This window comes from Buceros rhinoceros, unplaced genomic scaffold, assembly GCF_000710305.1.
Source record: "Buceros rhinoceros silvestris isolate BGI_N320 unplaced genomic scaffold, ASM71030v1 scaffold2863, whole genome shotgun sequence".
Lineage (NCBI taxonomy): Eukaryota > Metazoa > Chordata > Aves > Bucerotiformes > Bucerotidae > Buceros > Buceros rhinoceros.
In genome coordinates this window covers 34,568-49,967 of record NW_010401636.1, presented here as the reverse complement: position 1 = coordinate 49,967, position 15,400 = coordinate 34,568, and the positions used below count along the sequence as shown (strand labels likewise).

At 37.8% G+C, this 15,400-nt stretch overlaps 1 protein-coding gene across 1 annotated transcript in view; it reads right to left on the bottom strand.

The window, feature by feature from the left end:
* Positions 1–15,400, bottom strand: part of LOC104490089 (diacylglycerol kinase eta-like) — a gene marked incomplete at its 3' end in the record, with an annotated part of 33,945 nt that overhangs the window by 5,583 nt on the left and 12,962 nt on the right. The window contains exons 4-7 of the mRNA XM_010132332.1: positions 9,705–9,809; positions 9,251–9,383; positions 2,381–2,487; positions 1,140–1,265 (exon numbers count right to left, since the gene is read on the bottom strand). Of these exons, the coding sequence (XP_010130634.1) occupies positions 1,140–1,265; positions 2,381–2,487; positions 9,251–9,383; positions 9,705–9,809 (471 nt within the window). The remainder of the gene's footprint in view (positions 1–1,139; positions 1,266–2,380; positions 2,488–9,250; positions 9,384–9,704; positions 9,810–15,400) is intronic.

The following is a 15,400-nucleotide window of genomic DNA, read 5'->3' as shown; positions in this document are numbered from 1 at the left end:
CAAAAAATTAGTTCCCTACAGTGAAATTTTGGGGTGAAAGTATAACTGATACAGCATCTATGTAACAAAACCAGACTAATACATAAGACAGAAGAACAACGAGACTGGAGAAAAACATGAGCATTCAACCACAAAGGTTAGTACTCATTCCACAAAAGGTAAATTTGCAGTACTTAATCTTCAGCTACCCCTATAGCAGATATGAATCATCCACTCAAGGGAATCACGTACCTCCATCCTCAAACAAGGGAGGACCAAATTCCCGGCAGCCAGAATCTGTGCTGGGGGTAGCAGGCACACATAGCTCTGTACATCCACCCAGCTGTTCTGGAAAATGTATCTGCACTAAAGCTAGCACATCTACCAAGCCAGACCAACCTGCCAAAGGTAAGTCCCATGAACCATGTGCTGTAGAGGTCTTGTCCATAGTTTTTGGGAAAATAGGCATATGCACAAGGTGCTGCACTTCACTTAAATTTCAGATCACCTCTGGAGATGCCAATCATTTCCCACTGCCTACACACGGAGCCTTAAGACTTCTATATGCCACAAGTTTCAACAAAAAAAATGATAACTTTCCATTTCTATACTCTAGCATATGAAACATATCTTTTTAGGTAAGTTTAAAAAATTAAAGGGAAAACTGTATTTTAGTTAACCAGCAAGAGCATGTTATAGAATTCCAAATCAGCAACCTACAGTTTCCTGAAGAAGAGAACTTCAATATTTTGCGGTAATTAAAATATCGTTAGATTAATATTAATAAATATTAACATCACTAATATTACTAAAATACTATTACAGCAATATCTACAATAAATGAGACAAGAAAGTAAGATGATTCTGAGGCATATGGAACAGGCATCTGAACTTTCAGTCATCAGTTAGGTGAAGGCAGAGAAAATACACTGGATGACAACACCTATTAAGGAAAAGCTGCATCTGTGGGCATATTAAAAATCAGCTGAAGCAAGTAGGACAGGCTGAGAAATTATGAACGTTAGAGAGATCTGAGTTTGCACAAGCTGCTTGCTCCTACTTAATCCAAAAGCACAGTTATGAAATGACATAATAAAAATAATGGTGAGCAATAAAGCTGGCAAAATCCTAGACGCCTGGACGTGGTTCATTGCACCTACCATAGCTTTACACCAAAGGCACTTCCAATCTTGCAGGCGTAAAACACTGCCACAAGTCTTGTCGCAGACTGCGCATTTGGCACTGACGGGCAGATTACCCTCTAGCCACTGGTGAGGCATAGCTATCTGTGAAGAAGTAGTCATAAAAATTTAATACTCAGAAACAGAAATTGGTCTCTCAAAATACAGGTGGATTTAAACTACTTCCCACAGCTCTACCCTTTTATCAAAGAAGCAGGTATGGCTGACCAGGATAAGTAACACTGATGCTCGCAAGGCAACAGGTATGAATGTGGACTATGATGGTGTTTCACATGATAGGCAGAAAGTGTGACAGCTGAAGAAGAGAGACACATATCATTCAACTATTTATGGTACTAGGGTAGCAACCACAAAACAACAGGGCAGTTAAATCTAGAGACTCTGTGACACAAGTAAGTACCCATACATTTAATGTTGACTACATGACACAACTAAATGTAGTCAAAAATAACTAAAATTCAGAAGAACAGGCAGAACAGCAAAATATCCCTGTGGCTTTACATACCCTCTCACCACAGCTGGAAAGTCACAGCTCTGTAAAGCAGTCCCTAAATGTAGTGCAAAGTGTACTCAGTGCACTTCTTGTCCCATTAATACCACGGGCAACTCAGGACACTCACAGGTGTGCAACTGAGTACTAACCTTCTAGGAAGAAGTTTTCACGCCAGTGGCACATACACAGTTGTGTTTGTAAGAATAACCCATCTATGACATTAAACCTCTGAAAAGCTTTTGTCATTTCTCCTGCTAATTTTTAGAATTCCTGCTTTCATCAGTAAAAAACCCCTGTATGTCAGTGAATTCTAAACAGGCCTCCTGGAGAACAGCTATCTGTTGAGAGGACACAAAATAGATTGCCAAAAGAGCACAGTTACAGTACAAAATACCACCTTTGCTTAAGAGCAGTAGGAATTTCTGGGAGCAATTCTCCAGCTTCAGAGTTTCTCTGCGTGTGGCCTTTAAAATCCTGTAACACAGCTGCAATGTAGTGCCCACAGATACTAAACTTGTCTTGTGAGTTAGGAATATAAACTTTTGTTCTAAATGCCACATTAATCTTTGAAAAGTGTTCAGGAATAGAGCCACCTACCAGTAAATTCAATGGGTCACATGGCAGTATTTCTAGGCTTAGCCCTTTTTTTTTTTTCTATAAAGAAGCAGCAGCTGTGGAAAATACTGTCAATATGAAGAGTACTTACACCATCTTCATCTTCAATGATGTCTTTTCCAATTGAGGCTAACGTAGTCCATTTGCAGTTATTTGTTGCTCGGACAGCACATCTTTTATGTGCTTTAAACTTACACACTGGAAGACAGACACAAACATGTATACTATGTTACTTGCTGTATTTCAGTGATACATATGTTTAAAAGATTTAAACACAGATATTCCATAGAACAGCCATGTACACGTCACTTCACGTTACACGACACAATGCAATTAAAAGAAAATTCAGTTCATAATTTCTCTTTGTCATGCAGCTGAAAACACAACAAATCAGGGATGAGGAACAACAGGAAATCCCAAATCACGAAGGCATAACAAAGTAAGGGAATTTTCAAATCCTGTTGAACTACAGTTCAACTAGATTTCAAGACCCTGTATTCAACCTCTGTGCTCTCAACAAGGCAAGGACAAATTCAAGTCCAGGAAGATTTGCAGCAAGCCACACCACAGATGGCAAGTGACAGCTCATGTTTGCTTGGTGGGTACAGTATATAACTTAAAACATCTCAGATCATTCTCCCTGTAGGTCATCTCCCTGCAACCCCAATACCATCAAACAACAATTCATGTTACTCTGAGAGTTAAACATTACCCAAAACAATGACCTTAAGACACAGCTGTAACTTTAAAGCAATATACATAGCAGTACAGAAATGATGGGTATAGAAAGCAAAAATTTAAATCAGATCTCAGCCTTAGTTACCACTACCCCCTAATTTCTTTTGTCTCAGGTGATACCGCATCCCATTCATGAATCAGTCTGATATCTGAAATCTTTTAGAAACGAGCAGACATACTGTTAGACACCAATTGCCATTACTTTGCCAATGAAATTTAAAAGATGACAAAAGGAAAAAATTCAGTGAAACCAAATTGTTTGTAGAATTTTAATTTCCTGTGTAAATGTTTCTACTGGGAATATGAAGCAGGTCTCTCAGAAAGTGAACCAAAATAACCACTTAATTAGAAAACAGTTGTCACAGTGGTACCAACATCTGCTGTCAGAGTCAATGATTAAATCTAGAGCTATTACTATCTATAGTGAAGAAAAATCAACACTACTGAACATTATCGTAGGATCTCTCACACTGAAAACATACACCTTTGTTATAGAACACTTCTGTCTCAAAGGCCTTTCATTCTCACCACCCATCAATTAATTCAGCAAGACACTCAACTTTTCTTCCCCAAAGCTTACCACTCTACCACCTAATTTACCATGAATTTTCTCTTGTGTTCTTCAAACAAGAACTGGCCCAGCCTGTTCTCTTGTAACTTCACAGGCCAAAGCCAAAGTTTTGAAACTGATCGGAAGATCCCTGAGCTATCTACAGTTTAAGCTGTCAAAACAGGATTTGTCTTCAGGTATTTCAAGAAACCTGCTGTTTTGTTTCCAAGAATACTAACTACCACATGATGGATGGACAAATCACAGCAAAAAGTGAGTGACTCATGTGAAAGTAGCAACATAACTTCACTCCAATCTGAATCTTATGTGTGTTACGGAGGATAAAACTCACCAGTTTCATGGAAGTTTTTACTATTTTCATCCAAATAAAGAACTCTAAGTTAATTTAATAATACAGAGTGCTAAAAGAATGCTCACACTACAAAGTTAAGTACTACAAAGTTACACTACTCATGCAACTTAACTTTGCAGTCTAGCTCTCGTATGGAGTATGAAGTCTTCAGTTATATTATCATACACCTTTTGAGAACAGGACCCTCATTAACTTCATGCAATAGATGGTTCTTGATAAGCATGCAGCTATGCTGTACTCTGGTTCATAGTAATTTTCACCAGGTATTTGCTTTATTTACCAAAAGCTAATTAAAAACTGCTGTTTAGACACCTATATTAATTTCTTCCTGGCCTTTTAAAACTATTACACTCAGCACTATTACAGTTAAGATCTTTTTTTATTTATGTATGTCTTCAAAGTATCAGTGGCTTCAGATCAGCTTCAACTGACTTTTACAGTTAGAGAAAACTCCGTTTCTGTGATACAAGTCCCAGATTATAAACAACACACAACTAATGATTTGATTTAAAAAAGCCTATTTAAGCAATTTCTCCAGAATTATAGAGGGGTACAGTGTGATATAAAGCCATAGAACACAGTTTTCCATTACTCCTTCATTTTTTAACAATGAACATCCCTTCTCTTTCTGACCACTTCATTCAATACTCAATCTTCATCCTGTGCAGAAAACATGGCAAAAATCCTGGAGACAATGACTACCCATCCAGTGCATGTACAATACCCTGTACAGTGGGTAAGAACAGGGTTTTGGGGGGAAAAAACCCAATAGTAACAAAAGAAAAAAGCAAGCACACAAAGTACATTTGCAGAGGCAATTCAATCCAATTTATAGCAACTGCTTGACCTCACGATCCTAAAGTGTTCTTTCAATATTGTTTGTTTGTGCAATTCATCACAGGAGAAAGTACCTCATTTAAACTGGTATCTCCAGCTTATTATGTATATTTGATATTCAACAACCAAGATTCACTCATGATAATGAAAACACTATATGAAGAAATACATCTTTGAGAACTTACATGAAGAAATACATCTTTGAGAATAAAAATGCAGTATTATTACAGAGTACTTGAGACTAGAGAGCTTTAAAAGAGCTTCTGTAGACAATGATCTTTAATACTTTAGTTTTCTTTACTGAAACATTCTATGTATCCCTGTGTTTACAGAATCACTTGGTAGAAAGAGACCTTTAAGATCATCAAGTCTAACCATTCACCCTGCACTGCCACGATCCCTAAACCATGTCCCTCAGCGCCACATCTATAGATCCTTTAAACACTTCCAGAGATGGGGACTTCACCACCTCCCTGGGCTCTCTGTAAAGAAATTTTTCCTGATATCCAACCTAAACCTCCCCTGGCGCAACCTGAGGCCATTTCCTCTCGTCCTGTCACTTGTTCCTTGGGAGAAGAGACTGACCCCAATCTTGCTACAACCTCCTTTCAGGTAGTTGTAGAGAACAATAAGGTCCCTCCTCAGACTCCTTTTCTCCATACTAAACAACCCCAGTTCCCTCAGTCGCTCCTCAATGGACTTACTTGGTCTCTAGACCCTTCACCACCATTGTGGCCCTTCTCTGAACATGCTCCAACACCTCAATGTCCTTCTTGAAGTGAGGGGCTCAAAACAGGACACAGGATTCAAGATGTGGCCTCAGCAGTGCAGAGTACAGGGGGACAATCACTTCCCTGCTCCTGCTGGCCACACTGTTTCTGATACCAGCCAGGATGCTGTTGGCCTTCTTGGCCACCTGGGCACACTGCTGGCTCAGATTCAGCCGGCTGTCGACCAGCACCCCACGGTCCTTTTCTGCTGGGCAGCTTTCCAGCCACTCTCCCCCAAGCCTGTATCGTTGCAGGGGGTTGTTATGATCCAAGTGCAAGACCCAGCACTTGGCCTTATGGAACCTCATACAACTGGCCTCAGCCGATTGATCCAGCCTGTCCAGATCTCCCTGTTAGACCCTCCTGACCTTCAAGGAGATCAACACACCCACCTAACTTGGTGTTATGTGCAAGCGTACTGAGGTTGCACTGGATCCTCTCATCCAGATCTTTAATAAAGATGTTAAAGAGGACAAGCCCCAATACTGAGTGCTGGGGACCATCACTTTGGACTGGCCCCCAACTGGATTTTACTCCATTTATTTGACAACTTCTTGAGCTCAGGCTCCTGAGCACAGCTTAACTCTGAATAAGAGAAGCATTTGAAGAGCATAAAGAACAAAAGCCTTAATTGAATCAGCTAGTTTGAAGTGATTTCCAAAGCAAGGCAAAAAAATCATAATTTTTCTGTCCTAGTAAAGACTGTAGATGAATGCTGCGGTGATCAAGCCTTTAGAGCTAGCTAGAGCAACACAACACACAGACAATATTTGAAAAGTAGATTACCTTTTGGGAAGACATAAAAGAAGGAATTAGTAGGAGGAACAGCATTATACCTCAAAGGAGTATACGATTAAATATTTTAAAAGTAACTTTTTTTTGAGCAGTGGAAAGATCCAAGTCTGGTTTGATATGAATTTACATCTTCAGTTTGATATACATAGCAATTCTTTGACTTTTTCCTAGCAAAGGTATTAATATACACTCTTTTCTTACAATGGCATCCACAAAATTTACAGGATTATTTTCAGGGTGGCCTGCAATTAATTTGTTCAATCTTTGCCAAAGGCTACTCAGAGGGGAGGTGCCCTGAAAAAAGAAGACGCCCATCTTATGTCCAAAAGAAATGAGGCTGCTTGTGTGGTCTGGCTCAAAAAACCCAGTTGTGTAGTGCTGCTGGCGACCAGCAGGTCTGAGAGAATAAAATATTACAGGACTGATCTTGTAAAATATTATAAGCTGCAAAAGATCAGCAATGGAATTTATTTTTATTTTTACCTACAGTCAAGAAATCAGATCACAAAGAGTACAAAGACTCTAAGCTACTTTCAAAAGAACTTGGCGTGCCAGTAACCCAAACCACTGAGAGAAGGAAGAGCTCAAATATCTCTTGAGAAGAAGGCTCTCATGCTTCTCAATGCAGGACATAATAGAGTAGCCTAGGATCAATGACCTCACAAATAATTGAATTCAGTATAGATATAAATGGATTCCCAGCGTAAAGCAGTGTTGGAGGTTTCAGACACCAAGCATGAATATTTAAACAGGTTTTTTTTAAAGATGTAATGAGAAAAAGTAGCACAGAACATGTCTGGGGAATCTGAAGACTCCATACTTTCTACACTGTCTCCTCAAACAGTGTACATTGCTAACACTGGGTTAATCTACAAAATAGATGGTGAAATGCATTAGAAGTGCACATGGCAGAAGCAAGTAAATATGAACTCACTTACCTAAGAGAGAGAAGTAGCATCGAACCAAAATACACTTCTTAGATGAAGCAAATAAGGATGGTTAACGAGAGTTTTTACAGATATAGATAACCGGGGATAAAGTAGGCATACTCCAGCAAAAGCTGTCAAATTATTTAGGTTAGATGCATAATTAAAATTCTTCTTTTATTTTGAAAAATACTTAGAAGAAAATAAACAAAACAGATATAAACTAGAAGCTAAGAAGTAAGAGGAGGTAAATTTATTAATAGATAAAAGAATATAATGGTACCTACATGTACCAATCCAGGTTATACACATATATGAACCTGTAGACCAGTGAAAGCAAATCCAAACTACCTTCATTAGCCATTTGTAAAAACTGCTCAAAGATCAAATAGCATCAGAAACATGGATAAATGTAGCATTAGTTTGTAATAAGTTATGCAGAAAGGCAATGAAGTCCAAACCCGGAAATCAAGGAAACTTCCTTAACGTAAAGTTAATACCTTGGAAAAAGCAAACACCTTGGAAATTAAAACCATGCTTAGAAGCAAAATAAGACACTGAAAAAACAGAAAACAATGAACTACAACTATTAACATCAATAATCTTAAAAGAATAATTCTTGCTAAATAGCCTTTTAAAACAGCTATAATACTAACTTATGAAAGGATACATTCTTTATGAAAGGAGTCTTTTTCTTTGCCTAAGAAAATATAACTATTTATACACAGAGGCAATACAACTGCATTTTAGTTGAGCACATGACACTTCCATCTGACAATATCAGACATATATTGTATGGTACGTAAAATACCATAATTGCCTTAAAACTGTCCAAACAACTTCTACAAAGTGGAAAACATACACCAGAGAAGCTAGAAGTAACTATGCCACTTCTAATTTCTACGAAATGGGTTCAGCTCATTCCTTGGCAACTGCACCATCAGCTACAATAAAAGCACGGACAATTCAGGACAGTGGGTTAATGTTTCCTTTGTAAGATTTCCTTAATACACATTGCTATGCTCAGACCTCAAGTATTTTAACAGCGTCAATAACAGAAAAGCATTTGCAATTCGGAACATGCATCCAAAAAATTTAAGTTTTGAACGCTATAACTGTAACTCTTTTCTGGACACTTAGCTCTTTTATTATTTAAATATCTCTACATGTCATATATAAGGTAATTCCATATCACAAGGTCACGCAGATGCTTTATTTTTTGCTGGATTCTAACACAAACAGACTTGTTACCACTTTTTCACAGAATCTGCAGCAGAAAATAAAAAAGCTCTTTCAGATTTATTATAAGTATTTGCTTGCAAAATGTAATTTCTCTGGATAAGCTTAATGCTGAAGTCTCAGCCACACCTCCTTTTAATTTGTGCTGGATTTCATCTGTCGAACCATCAAAACATAAAGGCATCTTCATCTCTACCCCTTCACTGCATGAGAGAATTTTTAAAGCAATAAATCTGTCCTCAGCTGTCCTGCCTGTACTGCAGCATCAGGCAGCAGCAAATAGCAAACAAGAACTGGAGGGGAAGACGTCATAATGCTGAACAAAGTCTTAAGAATTTTTATAGACTTCTGGCCGAAACTACCATGATGATTATTTTGCTGAGGAATGCTGATTCTGCAAACCAGTAAGACTATTTTGTTTCACAATTTTGACGGACAAATCAAATAAATCCTATCTTTTCTGTAAACTGTCCACCCAGCACGTTCCAAACTGGTTGCTGCAGCTGAAGGAACCGTTTTATTCAGGTAAGTTAGAAAAAAGCACTGGGAGAAGAAGGTGAGCCAGATCATTAGCAGTCCCTCTGCCCAAAAGAATGTCACTCTAGTGAATAGATTTCTCCCTTCAGGCTCTTTTCTTACTCATTACTTTCAGAATCGTTACTTGTCTTAAATTTTCAGCCATCTGTCTACACACACGGCATTACAAAAAGCAGGAAGAAAGCGTTTATTTTACCTTCACAAGACAGGCCATGAGAAGTGACTCCAGAGAGGCTCTCTCTACACACGTTACAGAAGGTAGGTCGGGCATGGGAGCAGGCGTACCAGTTATGCATCCCTGAGAAATGTTCCACATTAAACTGTGCGGTCTAGTAAAGGAGAAGTTAAGACAAATTTGCAAGTACAGAACACAGCTACGGTGACTGAAATTACCTACGGTTCCATATTACAGAGGACTACAAAGCAATGTTCACCGAAAGTACTTTCCAAAGGGTAACTAGCCTGCTCTCCCTTCAAACTTCTAAAGAAAAGTGTGATAATAACCTCTCATTTCACTAGTAAAGGTGTTAACATTTGAACTTCTGACATTGGACACAATTCACACCAAGGAGGGTGAATACTCCAGTCTGTGTCCTGTAGCTTGAGCTGTTCAGCTAGAATAGTTTGCACCAAGAGGGATGTCAACTTACCTCATAGTGTTCTCTAGATTGAACAGACTTCAGAGAGCTTATCCAGTCCTCCATTTCTTTTCTGTTCTCAGCACACAATATTAGCCTCCTAAATGGTGTGATTATCTGAAAAAGATAATGCATTCTGATTAATTCAGATAATAAAAGTCATGATAGACTATAATATTTGACATACCTTTTCCCATGAGATGCTGTAAAAGGAAGACACGGTCTAGATCACAAGATATTAAATGCTTTAAAATATTTTCTTTAAAACACTACCAACAATGAAGGAGTTTGATTTTTCCCTTTTCAGTTTCCAAGATTCAAATCTGTCTTTGGCATAGGTCTTTACAATCTATCTTGATCATTCCTTCTTCTCAGCTCTTTGTCTATGCACTGAGGTTTAAATACTCAAAGGGCAGGCACTGAAACAGCTAAAACAACCATTCTGGCAATTACTAATTGACTAGGATTGCAGTCCTATTTCATAACAGCATTATAGCAACTACAAGGGCCATTCCAATTGCTACAGACAGAAATATATCAAAAGCCTGGAAGTCTTAACCGCAAAAGCTTTCATCTGATTTCTCCATCTTGTATATGGATATTAAATTTACAGAAATTTAAACACACAGAAAGTTTAAACAGGAATTTCTATATAAAACTCCGTATAAGAACACATACAAATCTTTATAGGAAGACACAGGGAACAAAAACAAACAGCTGAAATCATATCCTACTAGGATGGTTGAATCAATTCCTGGAGCAAGTTGATGTTAGGGAGTTTTCAGTGGTCTGGAGTTAGAGTCTAGAAACCTGAAAATGCTGTATCTAGGAGGCTCATTGTACAAGCTATTTTCCCCTCTCCCTCACCAGTAGAAAAATAATGAAAACAACAGGAAGGCACCAGAAACTATCAGCTACCTCCCACTGAAATTATTTTGAGCACTGCACTAAAATAGACAAAGCAGTTACTCACATAGCAAAGGACTTAAAACAAAATAGGTAAAGAAATTAAAGGAAAGTGATTTATTTTGCTGTAGGAAGTTTGAAAAATAAAATTAAATCCTTTATCAGTCTTATGCATAAATCTATTACATAGTATGTACATATTTGCAAATTACTTAAGTGAAGCAAAGAAAGGACCACCAAAAAATGACAGCTCTGAGTATTGTTTTAAATGCTACAGGCTAGATATTGTAATTTTTTGCACAATATTAGTAAACACTTATCTACAGCTGCATTTACTTACCTAGTCTCTGCTGTAAGGTCTCTAGCCTTGATTTGTCCTATCCACTTCTTCATTAAACTGAGCTGCACTTTAACGTATCTCAGAGCCAATGTAACTGAAGTGCAGCAAGCTGCAAGTCACATGGAGAGGAGGCAAAAATCCTGTGGGCTTGCTGGTGTTTTGATTTGGTTTTTTTTTTCCTATTTAATAGTTGGTTTAATCAAAACAATAATGAAGTTTACAAAGGCTTTTTTTTTTATTGGGCTTTTTTTTTTTTTTTTTTTTTGATTTGGTTTTTTTTTTCCTTTTTTTTTTTTTTTAATGTCCTCACTTCACATGGAATGGAATAGTTTCTCTGTTTTCTATTTCCTTCAATCTTGCTTAAGCTTTTTAATAAGGTTTATTAGTAGCTCTCTGCAGCTCTTCCTAAAGAACAGTTAATGCAATGCTTCTCTCATTAGTTTGGAGCCAAACAGACGTTTTATTACTTCAAAATGTTTTTCTAGGCCAGGTCATCAAATGAAGCCCAGAAAAGCCATTAAATCATAATATAACCCTGTCTCCAACAACCATCAGCATTCTGCTGGAATTTCCAACTTTCCATGGATTTGGAAATCTTACTTGGGCAAATATACCCACAGATTATTTCTTATTATTTAGCATGACATTATAACATGGACTAAGTAAGGACAAGTCCACTCAAAACTCTGCACTTCACATCCATCCTTCCTCCATGCTCATTGCCGATGCTAACCTGTAACATTTTGCTGTCAGATGCCATTAAGAAACCACAGCTGCATTTATTGCTGAAGACTCCAGATAACTTGATATTTTCAAGTAATAATTATTTATATTACTCATGTCTTTAATACTACTGATCATGGATATCTACTGCGTGTTCCGCCCCCACTCTCTGCTCCCACCGTCATGGCTTCAGTTCAGTTGCTCAAACATAGTTATCTAGGGCCAATGGAGATGCCCTTTGTTATCCAAAGCATCGGCACAGGGCAGGTAAGTATGACAAGAGGACCACAGCACCCAGAACAGCAGCTATAAATAAGCCAGGTGGGACACAAAAGGCCAACTCGGAAGGTACAGCACATCCATGTATTGCCAAACAAACCTGTCACCAAACATTGCTAACTAATGCACGCAAACATACCAGAAATTCCTATATTCCAACTTCTGATTAAATTCAGAGCATAATAAACTTAATAAAGTTCAGAGCATTTCAACAGTGTACAAGTTTAATTATGTACTGATGATCATATGAATGTAGGATCAATTATTATTAGAGCTATAAAAATGAAGTGGAAAGTTTGAAGACATACATATTTGTAAATACAGCATCTATAACATGATGATTAAACTACATATTCTCTTTGAATTACATATTTTTAACAACAAACTTCAAGGTGGTATACGGTAGTATGAAAAAAGACAAAATGCATTATATGCAAAAAAATACTGACAATGCTTGGGATTTTAGGCAGTCCATTTAGGTTCTTATCTATTTCAGTCTACAAACCCACGGAGAAGATGCACTGTCATTATTTATTAGATATTGCACACAACCTAAGAACTCAGGGATCAAAGGAAATGATTAGCAAACAACAAGAAGTGTTTTTCCTAAATGTAACACTTTATTCAGACTTGAAAAATTTTCCCAGAGGATGTTGAAGAGACCAGAAGTACAAATGTCTAAAAATGCATTTGACAAATTCCAACACCTGCTCCTGCTATTATACTACTTTGATTCAGTATGGTTTTATGCTAACTCGGTACAGCTATTCATGCTTGTGCAAAACTGAGCATAACTTCCTATACCTTCTTATTTGCATTTACGCACAGAAGGCATGCTTTCTTACGGATTCTTACAGAAAGTTGTGATTAACTTAAGTGGGAATGTTTAGAGAGCATTCATTAAAGACAGCTGAACCTGTATGCAGACATAATCAAAATTAAAATGGATTTGTCCTTAAAACTATTTTCCAGCCATGTAAATTTGGATTTTACTAGTAATCTTATCTCATTGCATGTATTCAAAAAAATACATATTCAAAATCCTGTATCTTTTCTTTTACTGACCAAAGTCAGTATCTTTTCTTCTAGTACCATTACGTTTTTAAAAAATTGATGCTTGCTGTCCCAAGTATTATTATTTATATGTCACTTTGAATATGCTAACCTCTCAACAGACAAGAAGAAATTGTATAATACAATGACAAAGGAAGTGTCACAGGAACCACTGGATGACCACTGACGTAACATCAGAATAAGAAAATTCTTAAACCTTGGAGGAACGCAGGTCCTAATGGTTCACACGCTGACAAAGCAGGAGACAATAAATCAAGAATGATGAGGAGAGACAAAAGGCCTTAAAAATAAATCAAGCAGATTTAATTTAGAAGATTAAGTTACTTTGAAAGTTTTCACCATTGTCAAGTAGCCAAGAAGGCGGCACTGCTGATTTTGGAAGAGTTATCAAAGCCAGATACTGCAGTATATTGGAAAGTAATGAAATTGAGGTAGTAGGAATAAAAAAATGCTTTTAATGCAGTAGGCGTAGGGAGATATCAAGCATATACAGTCTTAAAAGTTGAAGGCAATCACAAGTCTTAAAACAGCATAGGGAATAAAGAACATCCGGATAGGAAGAAAAGATGCCCAGTAATGCAATAAGGTTCCTGTTCTGTTCAGAAAAATAGGGGGCTTTTTGAGTGGAGAATGAAGGCGAGAACAAGAGGATACTCTTCAGTCCGACACCACATAGGTCTTGCCATAAACTGGGATTTCCACACATGTAGACAATAGGACAATCTGGCTTCTAAAAACAGACACATACTCAAATATATGTATGTACACATTTGGAAATTACTTCAGTCAAGTTTTGGGCTGCTACTGCAAGTTTTCTTTCAGACAGCACCTATTAGGAACAAAGTTAACACCTTGAAGGGAAATAAAGCTGCTGTTAAATTCAGCGTAAATTTGAAAGCACCTTTCACTTTCAAAGGGGCTAACTCTACTGGAAAAATTCTATATATCTTCAACCAAAAGGGTTTAGACTTACAATCTGTAAAATAAAATCACAGAGATGAATTAAAGCCTATACCCTAATTTTTAACATATTTTATCATAACAGCAATATATAAGAAAATACAGCTCCCAAAGCTTCATGGCTACATTTCTGTTTCCCTTTACCAATTAAAAAAAAAAATGCAGACACTACACTTTCTAATCAAGAAAATAATGGTCTGTATCTAAGCAGCAACACAACAGCCATTGTAAAGCATGCCGCTTCCTGCAACATGATATTTGCATTAAGGCACCTTCTGCTGCTCTAAACTATTATCAGGCATTACACTAATAGCACTTTGTATCTCCAGCGTTGAATTCCCTTACTAATGTAGAAACATCACTTAGAATCTGAAATGGGCAGGGAAATGGTTTTCCTGTTCTTTGAAGAGATAATTTTAAAGTATCTGTCTGGAACTAATGAAGAGAGAGTGATGTAAAGAGAGCAAGCACACCCACTTCTCCTCTTAGGGACCACACCTGATGCCCGGGGCATGAACATTACAGAATTAATGACTAGTAACTTCTCTGTGTTTCTAGGCATTGGCGACTGAGTTCTGGCAAATAACAGGATAACATGTTATGCCTCCCTTGCTTTCTGTCTGTCCTTCCGTTTCCCTGTCTTCATGCAGGTGGGTCCATATGAAAGCCATGAATGAATGCACCTCCATCACAGTGCTGGGAGTGGCCTGCTGGGGCCATTGATTGGCCATTGGCTCCTGTACCTACCAGAACTTGTCTGCAAATCACAAAAATCACAAAGCTAACAGTTGTGCAGCTTTCTACAGTACTTTAATTCCTTGGCTTCGGGATATTAAATAAATTACAACAGTACTGTCACTGTCAAAGATGCAGTTGGTGCTTTATGGTGAATTGTCACTACTATTTTTCAAGATGAGCTGAGCCAGGAAAAAGTACAAATTACAAAGGGAGTGGAGGATTTAAAAGCAAGGTGAGTAAGAAACAGCTATTATATTTGCCTGAGTACAATACAGAATTTATAATCAGAACAATTAGCTCTGTCTACTCCACTAAAACGTTGCTTCCTTCTTTTTGCTGGCCTTCTCCTATTTCACTGTTGCCAAGCTCACAAGTAATGAAGTAATGTGTGGTTTTGGCCCCCATGATAAAAACCTCTTAGGAGTGGGAAGAAAAGAGTTAGTCCCACACAGCATCTCCTGCACCAGTACACCAGCACAAGGGAGCTTAACTAAAAGGCAGGACAAAAGCAGTTTCATCACTGAAATGGGTCGAAGGTCTACTCTGACTTGACTCTGCAGTAGAATCCAGCCAGGGTAATTTAGGTAGCATTGCCTTATACCGCATCTAGCAAAAATGAAGGACCATCTCCCAGAATACATCCAGGCACATGAAGGACAAGAAAGTGACTGGGAGTAATCAGCATGCA